At 38.5% G+C, this 15,797-nt stretch overlaps 3 protein-coding genes and 1 pseudogene across 3 annotated transcripts; 2 read left to right on the plus strand and 2 right to left on the minus strand.

Annotated features, from left to right (window-relative positions):
• Positions 1-995: 995 nt before the first annotated feature.
• LOC127789704 (hexose carrier protein HEX6-like) lies at positions 996-2,902 on the minus strand (the record flags this gene model as incomplete). The annotated part of the gene is made up of 3 exons (XM_052318660.1): positions 996-1,970; positions 2,136-2,458; positions 2,698-2,902. Coding segments are annotated over 3 exons (1,149 nt in total), but the record flags the coding sequence as incomplete, so codon positions are not given.
• A 2,184-nt stretch (positions 2,903-5,086) lies between these two features.
• LOC127789329 (hexose carrier protein HEX6-like) lies at positions 5,087-7,294 on the plus strand. The gene is made up of 4 exons (XM_052318253.1): positions 5,087-5,392; positions 5,489-5,811; positions 5,905-6,397; positions 6,612-7,294. Exons 1-4 carry the CDS (start codon positions 5,119-5,121, stop codon positions 7,190-7,192), a joined length of 1,671 nt encoding a protein of 556 aa, XP_052174213.1. The 5' UTR covers positions 5,087-5,118; the 3' UTR covers positions 7,193-7,294.
• A 216-nt stretch (positions 7,295-7,510) lies between these two features.
• Positions 7,511-10,444, plus strand: LOC127789695 (hexose carrier protein HEX6-like; annotated as a pseudogene).
• Positions 10,445-10,634: 190 nt separating this feature from the next.
• LOC127789380 (hexose carrier protein HEX6-like) lies at positions 10,635-13,280 on the minus strand. Its single transcript, XM_052318361.1, has 4 exons — positions 13,099-13,280; positions 12,656-12,978; positions 11,761-12,253; positions 10,635-11,342 (listed from the first exon to the last, which is right to left on the minus strand). Exons 1-4 carry the CDS (start codon positions 13,229-13,231, stop codon positions 10,762-10,764), a joined length of 1,530 nt encoding a protein of 509 aa, XP_052174321.1. The 5' UTR covers positions 13,232-13,280; the 3' UTR covers positions 10,635-10,761.
• Positions 13,281-15,797: the final 2,517 nt, after the last annotated feature.

The raw sequence follows: 15,797 nt of genomic DNA on the forward strand, positions 1-15,797 counted from the left end.
CTTCTTCTTTCTTTCTTTTTTTTTTTTTACAGGCAGAAAAGGTTAAGTATTAATTGAAGAAATGGAAAAATTAGTCTTCTTTTAAATGTAGATTTAATAATTATAGATCTAAATGTAACATGTACATTTTTCTGAACTGTACATGTAATTGAACTGAAGCAGCAATCAAACAAGAAGTAATGGGGTGATGCCCATGTCATTCTTCTTCCATTTTGCTACCTTCCTGTGGTTCCCCTACAATTCTCTTCCAAAACCAGTGTTCCTTCCACACACTACTTATCTGTTCAATCGGCATATTCTTCGTCTCTGGCAAAAACAAGTAAACAAATCCTGTCATCATGGCAACCCATCCCCCCAAAAAGAAGAAAATCCCAGCCTTGAAGTGGCAGAGCATGGCCAGAAGAGTTTGACCAAGAATGAAAATGAATAGAAGTTCACAGCCACATTTATACTTTGCCCTGCTGATCTTATCTCCAACGGGAAAATTTCACTTGGGATTAAGAATCCTAAGGGACCCCATGATAAAGAAAATCCAGAGACCAAGACGCATAAAAGGATTAGTACTGCAAAAGCATAGCCATGGCTCAAGCCCCCATGGTCCCCTAGCTGTGCTGCCATTATACTTCCTGTGCCTATCTGTGAAACCAGCATCAGCATTCCCCCAATTGTAAGCAGAGCCCTCCGGCCAAGTGTATCAACTATCAGCATTGACACGAAGGTCGAGCTGGCACCTAGAACTCCAGTCACAACTGTCGACATTAGAGATGTACTTTCACCTAGTCCGACAGTTCGAAAAAGAATAGGAGCATAGAAGCCAATGACATTAATCCCTGTAACTTGTTGAAAAAATGGTATCGATATGGCCATGATTAATTGATGTTGGGATGAGCGGAATGACTTAACCCTAATCAACCCTTTATATCTTAAACAAAACAAGCCGATTTCATATGCAAGTAAATGACTGAATCCTATAGTGAACATAAACAGTGTCAAAAACATAAACACAAACGATTTACTGTGGTTCACCCGTTAAAGAGGGCTACGTTCACGTTGAGCTCCGGCAAAGGGAGTTCACTGCACAATAGGGATAAAAGCATTTACAGCCACCGATAACAAACAAAAACCACTCTCCAATCTCACTGTACAGAACGATCTCTCAGATATTAACTAAGCCCCATAATCACAATCTAAGATCAGAGGCTTACAACTTAGAGAACGAAAAACAAACAAAACATCTATCCAGAGAGAATGAAAGAAAGAGAATGATAAAACAAACCCTAATTGCAGTAGATAATCGGAGGCCGTCTTCCTTCGCATCCCGAGGCGACTGTAGCAGATATAAAGGAGATTCAAACAGTGCAGATTGCATCGTATAAAGGTGAAGTAGAGCATCGACAATCGGAGAGGAGGCAGGCTAAAAGACAAGGTTCAGCACGCCAAGTGAAACGGCAAGACGGTTGCCGTTTTGGCCCTCTACCCAGAGCCCAAAACGCTGCCGTTTTGGGCAGCCATAGGGGTTGCCAAAAGGCCTTCCTGCCTTTGCCAAAACGCTGCCGCTTCACAAAAAACAACAATTGAGGCCTGTATTTTCTTTGTATGATTTTCTTGAATGGATGCTCGATGGTTTTCGATATCTCACTTGCTTTTATCAGATCATTGAATTCAGCTTGGACTTCTTCAGTGCTCCTGACTCGCTGCAGCATCAGCTTCGCCTTTTGGTGATCATTGCATTGCTGGATTAGGCTGTTGGGAGTTTCTGGGAGGAAGAGGGCTCCTAGAGTGAGAACTGAAGCAGGGAAAGCTGCCATGGCAAGGGAGATTCTCCAGCCCCATCCGCCTTTGATCTTCTCGGTGCCATAGTTGATAAGGTTCGCCATCAGGACGCCAATGCCAACACTAAAATGGAAGCCATTACTGATAGCTCCTCTGTGTCTTGGTGGAGCCATTTCAGAGAGGTACATTGGCACAGAAAATTCAAGCAGTGAAACATTTTAGTAGTTTTCTCTCATAGTAAACATGTTAAGTACAGCAAGTAGGTTTGTTGCTAACTGATGAATTCTCTGCTAAATATTGTGGTTTTTCTCTCCTCAAACAAAATTAACAGTTGTTTGAAATGGCAAATGGTAGCTATATACCTGGTTCGTGAAGCCAACACCTAAACCAAGCAACACACGGCCAAATATGAGCATGTAGACATTCAGGGCTGCACCAGTGAGGGCGGAACCAGCAAGGAATGCAGCCCCTCCGGCGAGGATTGCTGGCTTGCGGCCATAGGATTTGGTGACATACGATGCAAAGAAGGAAGCAATGAGGCCAGCCACATAGTGGGAGGATGTGAATAATGTCAGCAATTGGCTGTCAAATTTGCAGTAGTTGCTGATGTTGGTGTCCTCTTCCATCTTGGTATAGACTCCTGGGAAGAATTTCTTCAGAAATGGCTCCATGGAAGTCACTCCACCTTTACATTTACTCTTTTTGTCTCAGTAAAATATTTTCAACATTTGCCAGTAAACCATTACCTAATCTAATGTGAAATCCTCCAAAATACAGTTGTTTTTCTGTTTCCTGGTTTTGGTTTTTTTAACATGCACTTTTCGTTTTTATTTAAGGAAAGAAAACTCAAAACGTTGTTACAAATCTTCAGTTTTGCAGAAAAAAACAAGTAAACTGAAGGATTTGCAGAAAGTTGAAAGAGACCTGTAATTCCGATGTCGTATCCGAAGATTAGTCCCCCAGCAGCAGCTATCACGCAAGACAAAACAACAATTGTGGTCACCCTTCCGTTGTACTGTTCCCCAATCTGGCTTTTCCTCGCCATTGCCATTGCCACAGCCACAGAGAGAGGGAGACAGACAGGGCGGACGGTCTTAAAGCAGACTCCCCATTCATTAGATTGAGAAGATCACCAAGATTGCCGCGGAACTTATTCCAATTCCAAGCAAGGAGTTGTAGAGAGAACGGCAGCAACATGTGGGCAACGCGAGAACACGTAGACGCATAAAAACATAAGGATATCGAGGGCGGGTGTTGGAATTATATGAACTTCACTGGTGTCGTTTTGCAGGGGCAGAATGGTCATTTGACAACTCTCATTGGCTGTCCAAAACATTGCCGTTTTGGTCCCATGAGTTGGATGGCCAAAACGACAATCCTCCCATGCTATTTTATCAAATTGTGCCTTCTCTTTCTTTGTCGTTTAGCTTGTTTCCATTTCGATCCTCGATGCTGCCTTTATACGATCACATCCCCACCGCTGCTTTTCTCTATTTATCTTCTACAGTGCCTCGAGATCAGTAATGCACAACCTTCAATATGTGTTGCCTCTTTTATAGTTTATTTTCATTTTCTACAAATATTTTCTCTCTGTATAGGTTTGATACGAATGTTTTTCTTTTTAGGATTTTGTCTCTAATCTGTAGCTTTGTGGTTATGGGGCACATTTGATTTGAGAGTTGTTTATTTGTAAAATGAGTATATGAGAGTGAGGTATGTATATTAAGGCTGTAATCATTTCTTTTCAATAGTGCAGTGAATTTTCTTTACCGGAGGTCAACGTGGACGTAACCCTCATTAACGGGTGAACCTTATTTGTGTTGGTTTATACTTTCTTTTGCTATTCTGTTCATATGCATGTTTTAAGTTTATCGATTGCTCTCTGTATATTTTGGCTCTATTTCTAGGTTATATTTTGAGTAGTGGACGAGGTTGGTCTTGACCCAACATTGGTATCAAAGCCATTTTTCTGGTATCCACGGTCTAGAGTTTCAAAGCCTGTGCTATTTCCAAACTCAAGGTCATATTTTTATTTTGCTTGTGTCGGTTTGATTCTCTAGAGTTTATCGAGAATCTTTGTCAATTGAGTGTTTTCTGTGTAAGTCTCTGTCAGCGTTTAGGGTTTTAGGGTACCTTCGTGCAAAACGAATATGACATCAACCTGATTCGAAATCAGAACATTTGATAGGAAAAGTAATTTCAGTAGTTGAAAAAAGAAGATGAGAGTTCTGCTCTCTCATCACAAAATGCTTATTACACTTGAGCCTGATGACAAAAAATGGTCAGCAGATCAGTTGGGTAGAACTGATGAGGTAAGAGAAGAAACTTACAATCTTATTTTCTCACAACTAGGTAATAATATTATCCGTAAAGTTGATGGCATGAATACTACTATAGACTTGTTATATCAACTTAATGCTATCCAAATTTAAAACTTTATATATCTTTTAAGCTGAAAGGCTTAAAAACCATATTAAATAAGCCAAACAGCCTCTAAATTTGATAGAATGGAGCAATAAATATGGCAAGAATAATGATTTTCTTTCCTAAATGACGAGCTTAATTGGTGTTTTTAAACGGTGAAAAGTTGAAAACTTTTAATATATGGATAAAATAGACTTTTAATTGTGGGGTAAATTGCATATATGGTTATTGAACTTTGCTAAGATACAAAAAAAATTATTAAATTTTAAAAATTACTGAATTTTAATTTAATATATAATTTCATAATTATTGTTAAAAGAGATTAATAGGATGTTTACACAAATAACAACGTGGATGGCTAAACAATATAAGTGATCACTAAACTTTAAACAAAAATACAAAAATATCACTAAATTTTACATTAAAGTATAAAAAATATCACTGAACTTTACATTGAAATATAAAAATATTAATATTTTGTTAGTCTCTTTTAACAACAATTAATAATAGTTATGAAATTGTATGCTAAATTAAAATTTAATAACTTTTTAATTATAAATTAAAATTCAATAACCTTTTGCACTTTAATATAAAATTTAATGACTATTTATGTAATTTACCTAAGCCAACAAGAACGACAAGAATTGTGGGATTTGTTTAATGTATAGTATCATTAGTTCAAATCAAAGCAAATCCGCCAAAAAAAGCTCTTTGTCGGGGGGACCCTATTTTTCAAGGTAACCAGTATCTTTCCTAACCAAGTACAATATAAATATATATCTTGCCTAATTCAATTATTAAATAGATGGGATATATGTGATTGACAATGGAGCCAACAAAAACTACAAAGAGTACAACTCAAATGCTCCACCCCACATGCCACTTAAAAAAGTCTTGGAAGAAATCTTATGATATTCACGGATGGGTGACCCTTTGATGCTGATCTCTAGCAGTCAAGTTGGACTCCTCTCTCCATGCTTACCATTCCCAGGCAATCTCTCTCTCTCTTTCTCTCTCTCTCTCTCTCTCTGTGAAGAAGGAGAGAGCTTGGTGGAAGAAGCCATGGCAGTGGGAATAGCAATTGAAAGCCAAGGTGGGAAACAGTACAATGGCAGGATGACATCATTTGTAGTGTTATCTTGCATGATGGCTGCCATGGGAGGAGTCATCTTTGGCTATGATATTGGAATTTCAGGTCTAAAACCCTTTCATTTTGGTTCTGTTTTTAAATCTTTGATTGTTATTGTTCATAGTGCTATCCAGAGTATAACTGTGAAGTAAAATTGTGAAGGTGGAGTGACCTCCATGGCATCATTTCTGAAGAAATTCTTCCCAGAGGTGTACAAGAAGATGGAAGAGGACGCCAAGATCAGCAACTACTGCAAATTTGACAGCCAACTGCTAACTTCATTCACATCTTCCCTCTATGTGGCTGGCCTCATTGCTTCCTTCTTCGCCTCATCGATCACCAAGGCCTTAGGCCGGAAGCCATCGATACTCATCGGGGGAGCTGCATTCCTCGCCGGGGCAGCGCTTGGAGGCGCAGCTTTTAACGTGCTCATGCTCATATTTGGCCGCATCTTGCTTGGCATTGGAGTTGGCTTTGCAAACCAGGTATTTGTTCAACTATAATTATTGTTTCCCTTTATTGTGTCTTCTAGTTTTGGTTCTAAAACAGAGTAGATGTCTTCTTGTATGCTGTTTTAGTCAGTGCCATTGTACCTATCTGAGATGGCTCCGCCAAGATACAGAGGAGCAATCAACAATGGCTTCCAATTCAGTGTTGGAATTGGGGCTTTGATAGCAAACCTTATCAACTATGGCACCGAGAAGATAAAAGCCGGGTGGGGATGGAGAATCTCCCTGGCCATGGCAGCTCTCCCGGCTTCAATCCTAACTCTAGGTGCCCTTTTCCTCCCGGAAACACCTAACAGCCTAATTCAACTAAGCAAGGATCGTGAAAAGGCCAAGCTGATGCTGCAAAGAATCCGGGGCACAGAAGATGTGCAAGCAGAGTTTGATGATCTCATAAAAGCAAGCGAAATATCGAAAACCATCAAGCACCCATTCAAGAAAATCTTGCAAAGGAAATACAGGCCTCAACTAGTCATGGCAATAGCCATACCATTCTTTCAACAGGTTACAGGGATCAATGTCATTGCCTTCTATTGTCCTCTTCTCTTTCGAACCTTCGGCCTAGGTGTGCTTTTCAACTGTCAATACTAGCAGCCTATTTATTAAGGTTGTTTATATGGAGATAAACTCTACTCCAATCCAAGAAAAAATATACCAAAAATCGAGAAAAAATGCTACTGGAGGTTGAGAAATAACTAGACTAGCTAGATAAATCTAATCAACTAAAATAATAGAAATTTAAATGATCAATCCTAATTAATTTGGAATATCGTCAACAGGTGAAAGCGCATCTCTGATGTCATCGGTTGTCACCGGAGTTGTAGGAACAAGCTCAACCTTCATATCAATGTTGATAGTAGACAAGCTTGGAAGAAGGGTTCTTCTTATGGCTGGGGGAATCCAAATGGTGATCTCACAAGCTCTAGTTGGAGGGTTATTGGCAGCTCAGTTGGGTGACCATGGAGGAGTGAGCAAAGGGTATGCCATTGTGGTTCTGGTTTTGATTTCAGTTTATGTTGCAGGGTTTGGCTGGTCATGGGGGCCATTGGGGTGGCTGATTCCAAGTGAAATTTTCCCGCTGGAGATTCGATCAGCCGGGCAGAGTATCAATGTGGCAGTGAACTTTCTCTTCACTTTCATTGTTGCTCAAACTTTTTTGGCCATGCTCTGCCACTTCAAGGCTGGGATTTTCTTCTTCTTTGGAGGGTGGGTTGTGGTGATGACTGTGTTTGTTTACTTGTTCTTGCCTGAGACTAAGAATGTGCCAATTGAAGTGATGGATAGAGTGTGGAGGGAACATTGGTTCTGGAAGAGAATCGTGGGGGAAGAGTATGAAGTGAGCAAAAAGGATGAACAATAATTGTGTCATTTCCTTAATTTTTTACTTGCACCAATACTGTATCCTATTCTAAGATCATTGTTTTACTATATAAATTTAGCTTTATACCCAACTTAGCTCAAACTTCTTTTTCTGTAGATATGACTAAGCAAGCTCAAATTTCAGTTTCAATTTATATAACTATGTTGTTTTAGATCATATATGTGGGCTTTAAACTTCTATCAGTTTCTTGTTGCGCTCATTTCCAATCTGTTCGGGAAACTCTATGTCAGCCTTGTCGAGGAATGGGGTAAAAATCCATAGCAGCTAGGAGTGCTCATGCTTACGAACCTTGACCCAACCTAATCATGATCAAATTCGTAATTTTATGCATTAGAACAAAATTATGCAATTCATTTGAAACCCAGATACGTACAACAAATTCATATTGAACAACTCGTTTGCAGGCAATTAATAAACCATCATGCTAGAAAGAAATCTCCTATCTAGAAAGAAGAAAAAATTCATGGGGTACTACACTAGAGGAAAGTCGTCCACTATGAATTAGCAAGGATTAGAATGCTTTCGTTTTTCACTCTCTCTGTACACAAGTCCCTCATGGAATAATTAATTTTCTCTCATAATACTCAACGTTGCAGCAAGTATAATGATCGAGAATACAATGCCAGGGGAAAGAGAAAATATAAAAGACAAAAAAATGGAAAAGCAATTAGGCTAAACACTTCGTCGTTAATGAAATATGAGCATGACAACAGTATGTTTTGAATTCAAAAAAGAAGACAGGTAGCAGAAATGATAAGAATTGAGGCAAAATGGATAGACCAAACATGGTACTTTTAGGTTCGTACAGTTGTCAAAGATTCAAGTCCAACAAATATTGTCTGGTTTCTGGGATATTTTGATAACCCAAATATAGTAAAAGTTCATTTTCTCAGCCAACCGGTTGAACCTGACTTGTTGAATATGTTGCACATGGAACATATTGCTGCAGAAAAGAAAAGGACAAAGAAATTGATTTCTTATCTTTTTACCTGCCTTAACTGCCAATATTTGGTGACCACATAGACACTGAGAAAGAACCATGGCAGCGGGAATGGCAATAGCAAGACAAGGTAGGAGCTACAATGGCAGAATGACTTCATTTGTTGTATTGTCTTGTATGATTGCAGCCATGGGAGGAGTTATCTTTGATTATGACACTGGAATTTCAAGTTTCTCTTTAACTATAAACCTTCATTTTTGGCCTTCTTATCTACTAGAACAATCAACTCCATTCGGCAAAGGATAATTACTTATATTGCTAAATGGCTAAAGATTTTTCATCGCTTCTGTTATTACTAAATGTTATTTTGAATTATATGAGAACAATGAAACAATTTGATGAAAATAAAATGGCAAATGTGAAGGTGGAGTAACCTCCATGGAGCCATTCCTCAAGAAATTCTTCCCAGAGGTGTATACTAAGATGAAACAGGACACCAAGATCAGCAACGACTGCAGATTTGACAGCCAGTTATTGACTTCATTCACATCCTGCCTCCATGTGGCCGGCCTCATCACTTCCTTCTTGGCCTCATCAGTCACCCGGGCCTTCGGGCATAAGCCATCGATTCTACTGGAGGACTCTCATTCCTTGCTGGTGCAGCCCTCGGTGGTGCAGCTATCAGTGTCTACATGCTAATACTAGGCCATATCTGGCTTGGAATTGGAGTTGGCTTTGCAAATTGGGTAAAGAATCTACTAGTTCATCCTAGTACCACAGGCAATCCGTAAAATGTTCATCATGCTTGATGATTTTGCAGTCAGTGCCACAATATTTTTAAGAAATGTCTCTGCCATGAGACAGAGGAGCATTCAACAAATGGCTTCCAGCTCAGTATTTCTCTTGGGGTTTTGTCAGCAAATCTGATCGACTATGGCACAGAAAAGATCAAACACGGATGGGGATGGAGGATCTCCCTTGCCATGGCAGCATTTCCCGCTTCAATTCTAGCTCCAGGAGCCCTTTTCCTCCCAGAAACACCCAACAGCCTAATCCAGCAAAGCAGCGATCACCAAAAGGCAAAGCTGATGCTGCAACGAATCAGAGGCACTGATTATGTCCAAGCTGAACTCTACGATCTCATAAGAGTAAATGAAATATCAAAAACCCGTTCAGGAAAATCATATAGAGGAAGTATAGGCCGGCAACTGGTCATGTCAAATGCCATGCCATTCTTCCAACAAGTTGGGGGGATCACTGAAATTGCCTTCTATGCCCCTGTTCTTTTCCAAACTATTGGATTAGGGGAAAGTGCATCTCTCCTTTCAGCAGTTGTGATCGGTATTGTGGGCGTTAGCTCGACCTTCATATCAATGCTGACAGTGGAGAACTTGGCCGGAGGGTTCTTCTGTTAGTTGGAGGAACACTGTTATTTGTCACACAAATGATGAATGGACGCATACTAGCAGCTCAGCTGGGGGATTACGGAGGAGTGAGCGAAGCCTATGCTTTTGTGGTACTAATTCAGATCTGCATCTACGGTGCTGCCTTTGGCTGTTCATGGGGTCCATTGGGATGGCTGATTCCAAGTGAAATTTTCCCACTAGAATTACGATCAGCTGGGCAAAGCAATAACGTGGCAGTGAACTTTCTCTTCACTTTCCTCGTTGGCCAAACGTTCCAGGCCATGCTCTGCCACGTTCAAGGCTGGGATTTTCTTCTTCTCTGGAGGATGGGTTGTGGTGATGACTCTGTTTGTTTACTTGTTTCTGCCTGAGACTAAGAATGTGCCGATTGAACAGATGGATAGGCTGTGGAGGGAACAATGGGTTTGGAAAAGATTTGTGGGGTGAAGAATTTGAAGTGAGCAAAAGGGAGCAGGAATGATGTAATCCTCTATTGTTTTTTCTTGCTCAATTCCCTACTTTTTTCCCCCAAGTATACTCCAAAACATTTGTTGTTTTCTACTGTCAATTTCAAATTATTCTAATATCTATGTTTAGTTTCATGCCTGCCTAGTGAGGTGTAGACAAATTTTATCAACTAAATCAAAACCCAAATTTGCACTAAGTCTCTATCTGTCACCATCTTCCTTTACCCAACAATTTTTTTTTTTTTTAAATTAGAAAAGCAGTAAAAACAAAGTCAGATTAACAAAAAAAGGAAAATACTGTCACAGTGCTTTAACTGTTAAAATGTCTCATACACTGGTATCCGTTAGAATTCATAATTTCCAAACCGAATTTGTATAATGAACAGTTTTCAATTATTTTTTATCCTTTTTCATTTTGATAAATAATTCTTATTTATACTTCAAAAAACATAAATTCTTTTTCTAAGGATAATTCTTTTTTATCTTTAAAAGCAGCAACTGGCACAAGCTTTTGGACAATACTTCAAACTTCAAAGTGAAGATTTCTTGAGCTAGTGGAGCGTTTGCTTTTAGTTTATCATTTTGGCTGATTATGTACACCTAAAAAATGAAAAAAGAAGCTAGATAAAGATGTAACAATTGTTTCATCTTCCAGTAACATACAATGACTTTGGAATCCAAATCTAGCTTGCTTAATCATCAGCTAAACAACAAACAATGGATTGATTTATCAGTTCATGTTTCCTCTTTTCCATTCACTTCAGACTCTTCCCCCACAATTCTCTTCCAAAACCAGTGTTCCCTCCACACTCTATCCATCACCTCAATAGGCACATTCTTAGTCTCAGGCAATAACAAGTAAACAAACACAGTCATCACCAGAACCCACCCTCCAAAGAAGAAGAAGATCCCAGCCTTGAAGTGGCAGAGCATGGCCAGAAAGGTCTGAGCAACAATGAAAGTGAAGAGAAAGTTCACAGCCACATTGATACTCTGCCCTGCCGATCGAATCTCCAGAGGGAAAATTTCACTTGGGATCAGCCACCCCAATGGCCCCCATGACCAGCCAAACCCTGCAACATAAATTGAAATCAAAATCAAAACCACAATGGCATACCCTTTGCTCACTCCTCCATGGTCACCCAGCTGAGCTGTCAATAGCCCTCCAACCAGTAGTTGTGAAATCAGCATTTGGATTCCCCCAATTATGAGCAGAGCTCTTCTTCCAAGCTTGTCTACTATGAACATTGATATGAAAGTTGAGCTGCAACCCACAATTCCGGTGACAACCGATGACATTAGAGAAGCGCTTACACCTGTAGATGATAATCTAAATTAATTAGAATTTATCGTTTAAATTATTATTATCTTAGTTGATTAGATTTATCTAACTAGTTTAGTTTTCTCAATCTTCACTATTCATCTCTGAATTTTTGGTATAATAATGGTATTTATTCCTAACAAATTCGCCAGCAATGGGGCAAATTACCCTTTTCACCATTGCTTGCTTTCAACAAACACTAAAAACAATTCACCCTCTCGGCCAATTAATTCGGCCACTAAATTCGTTAAAAAAATCGTTATTTAAATGACAATTCACCCTCTCAGCACAACTAGTCGGCAAGCCTGGACGGAACAAATATCCTTTCCTTATCTTGGATTTGAGTAGTGTTAATCTCATTGTAAGAAGTCTTAATAGATGGGCAGCTAGCACTGGAAGTTGAAAAATCAAACCTAGGCCGATGGTTCGGAAGAGAAGAGGAGCATAGAAGGCGATGACGTTGATTCCGGTGACTTGTTGAAAGAGCGGTATAGCTACAGCCATAACCAATTGAGGCCTGTACTTTCTTTGCATAATCCTCTTGAACGGATGCTTGATGGTTTTCGATGTTTCGCTTGCTTTTATCAGATCGTCGAACTCCGCCTGCACATCATCCGTGCCTCGGATTCTTTGCAGCATCAGCTTGGCCTTCCGGTGATCGGAGCTGCGTTGGATCAGGCTGTTGGGCGTTTCCGGGAGGAAGAGGGCTCCTAGGGTTAGGATTGAAGCCGGCAGAGCCGCCATGGCGAGGGAGATTCTCCAGCCCCACCCGCCCTTTATCTTTTCAGTGCCGTAATTGATGAGGTTCGCCGAGAGAACACCGATCCCGACGCTCAACTGGAAGCCATTGCTGATCGCTCCTCGGTGTCTCGCCGGAGCCATTTCTGAAAGATACAATGGCACTGACTGCAAACCAGTAGAGCCACATCGGCGAGGGTTTGGTTAATTCGGTGAATTAGCAACCGATCAAATGTATATGTGACAAAATTGAATTAATCAAAATTTTTAAAGAATCAATTTTGGTTGAAAAGGTCAAGAAAATTTGGTTAAGTGTAATTTACATAATTTATTTTTGAAAATAATTATATGTTTTGGTTTATTTGAAAGCAATGGCGGGCATTGATTAATTATATATAATGTATATTTATTATTATCTTCTATTTATAATTTTATAATAATAATGAAATGATGGAAACTTAATAAGAAACCAAACATAATTAATGATGATTAATCAGGTCAGTTAGAAATTTAATCACCTTTAATATCACTCAATTAGCAATATATATATATATATATATATATATATACCTGGTTTGCGAAGCCGACTCCAATACCCAGCAAGATGCGGCCGAAGATGAGCATGAGGACGCTTACAGCAGCCCCGCCGAGGGCAGAACCGGCGAGGAAAGCGGCTCCCCCGATGATTATGGAGGGTTTCCGGCCCAAGGCTTTGGTCACCGACGAGGCGAAGAAGGAAGCGAATAGGCCGGCGACGTAGAGGGAGGACGTGAACGAGGTTAAGAGCTGGCTGTCGAACTTGCAGTAGTTGCTGACGTTGGCGTCGTCTTCCATCTTCTTGTACACCTTCGGGAAGAATTTCTTCAGAAACGGGGCCATTGACGTCACTCCACCTTCACAATTTTAAGTATTTATAATTACATGCCCCATTAGTGAGTGTATATCGATCGTTCAATTCAAATGAGTCGCAGAAATTAATCAAGGAGAGAGAGAAGAGAGATAGGGAGAGAGACCTGAAATTCCAATGTCGTAGCCGAAGATGACCCCTCCCATGGCGGCCATCATGCAAGACAACACAACAAATCTTGTGATCCTGCCATTGTACTCCACGCCTTCACTTGCTGCTATGGCTATTCCCACTGCCATGCCTAGCTAGCTAGCTAGCTTGCTCTCTTCTCATCAAATTCGCCTTTAATTACACATATATATACAACACAGGAAGGAAGAAAGAAAGGTTGAGAAGGAACTTCAGATTAATTAATTAAGCTAGCTGCAAGAGTTGACCGTCAGAGATCGACCGGTATTATATGCTCGTTGTGAACACTTTCAGAATAAAAAATCACAATAATTGTATCTTCAAATTTTATAAGTAGGTAGCCATGTGGGTTTAATTAGTTGAATAATAATTGAGCTGAAAGATACTTAAGAATAGCATTATCCCATGATCCCTTCATTAATTAACCATATATATAAAACTGTAAAGTATAAACTATATATATAGATTCAACTTTGAATATGCTATATATATATGGTATGGTCAACTAATTAAGTCAGCTTCTGCGCTGCCAAAAAAACAGGAGCCTGCCTTGGAGATAATTATTAATTATTGCAATTTTGGATTTCTTCATAGAGAAAATGTCAAACTTTAACTAATCTATACTATCATAATTTTGAATTAATTAATTCATCATGAGTGGTTAATTTTTTCAACATCTCTAAAATTCTATATTATTTGTAACAAAATATTAAATTAGCACGTGGTGTTGAAACATTGGGTTCTAGTCAGTCTAGTTAACTCCTTCACTTCCCCACCACACCACAGCATACATTGACTTGAGTGGTATTCAAAACACACACGCCATTAACGTAAAGATTGAGAGTTAATTTAGACCACCATATATGTTCAAGTTGACTTAAATAGTAATACTAAATTACTATTGAATATACATTAATTAATTAATTAATTAATTATTGGAACACAACCTCACACGATCGCTAGTGTAACGTGTACTCATTCTCTACCTTTTCCCACCATCCAATCAACAAACAACATAAACTAAAAAAACAATTGTTAGACTGCAATGCATATTATGGATAACGTTAGGACAAAATTTGAGAAACCCAAACCCATATACGTGTTAGTGTTTGATTGGCTAAATTTAATATTTAATATTTAACACTTAGTAAGTCAATCAGAATTTGATACATCACATGAGTTTGAGAATTCACTATCTATAATAATATTAACAATTGTCAAGCAACACTAAATGTATTTTATTGTTGTTTAATTTAAGGACAATAATTAACATTTCCGAGATGTAGCTAGGTTTATTACGGCATATATTTAAACATATTTTTGTATTGGACTTGTACATGTTGGGGTGGTCTATCTCTTGGGCCCAGTTTCCCAGTTCAACATCTTATATTCCAAAATTGAAATTGATTCTAGTTTTTAGAAATTTGGGTTCCGTGACATGCAGCCAACCCAACATATAATCCAGCGCACATTTACGTATGTTTTACAATTTTGGGCTGGGCCAATCCTGATAAGTTATTGCCCGGGCCTGAGCCCGAATATAACTGCGCAACCAAACAGTTCTAAAGAACTTAAAGTATGAAATTAAAATTTTTTATGAAAAAAAAAAAAGAGCTAAGAATTGACGCTTGATCATGTAAGATTCTGTCTAAATATTATGATTTTTTATGGGCAATTTCGTAAATCGCTACAAAAGATTACTTTTAGTGGCGATAATATAAATTCACCAGCAAAATTAACAATTGAACATAATAAATTTAACAAATTCCTTCATGTTTGACTTTAATCAGAAATCCAAATAATTTATGTACGTTAACTTTTAAATATAATTAGTTACACGTGCATGGGTGTGTTTTTTAAAATTATTATATTTATTTGGTAAATATATTGTACACGTACATTAATAATTTATAAATTATATACATCATAAGCACGTAAAAATTAATAATTGATGATGGCATAAAAATTTGAATCCTATTCATAAGAAACTACCAAGTTATGCTTGTCTATCACCAAGCCAACTCTTAATATGGTGGTAGTGACTAATATGATTAACAAAATAATAATTAAAAAAAAAAAGAGAGAGACAATAATAATGAAGGATTATATTAATCCCCCTTGACGATTACCCTGTGCATGTCTATTAATCTCAAGAGCCCACAAGTTATGCCCATCTCTTCTTGTGCTCTTTAAACACACAGCTTGTTGGTTGTTAGTGGTTGGTCATTCATCAGTTTTCTTGTTAGTCTTGCCCTTCCCTCTTGTGTTATCAGATTTGATCAATCCGTATATTTTTTGTTTGGTTTCTAATATAATGCTTGATTTAAAAAAGCCAAACATATATATACCAAATAAACAAATATTTACGCAGAAATCTTTAATGTTTGCATGAAGTCAGCAGAATAATCAAAAGAACGTTGAACTCAATCCAAGAGAGCAAAGCCAGAAGAAGAAAAAAAGAGGATCAAAGAGGGATAGATTCGGTAGTTGAGGTTTCCCTCTTCAAGTACTAGATTTCTTAAGGGGCTTCCCAGATGATAGATTTTATTTCCAACACCATGTCCAAACACAACACTTCCATCAGTGCATATGCTTAATTATTGTATTTTCTGCAAAATTAATAGTTAACCACCATTAACGCCAGGATCAATGGAAATTTTTGTTTATATATATATG

Source organism: Diospyros lotus, chromosome 1 (genome assembly GCF_014633365.1).
Source record: "Diospyros lotus cultivar Yz01 chromosome 1, ASM1463336v1, whole genome shotgun sequence".
Taxonomy (NCBI): Eukaryota; Viridiplantae; Streptophyta; class Magnoliopsida; order Ericales; family Ebenaceae; genus Diospyros; species Diospyros lotus.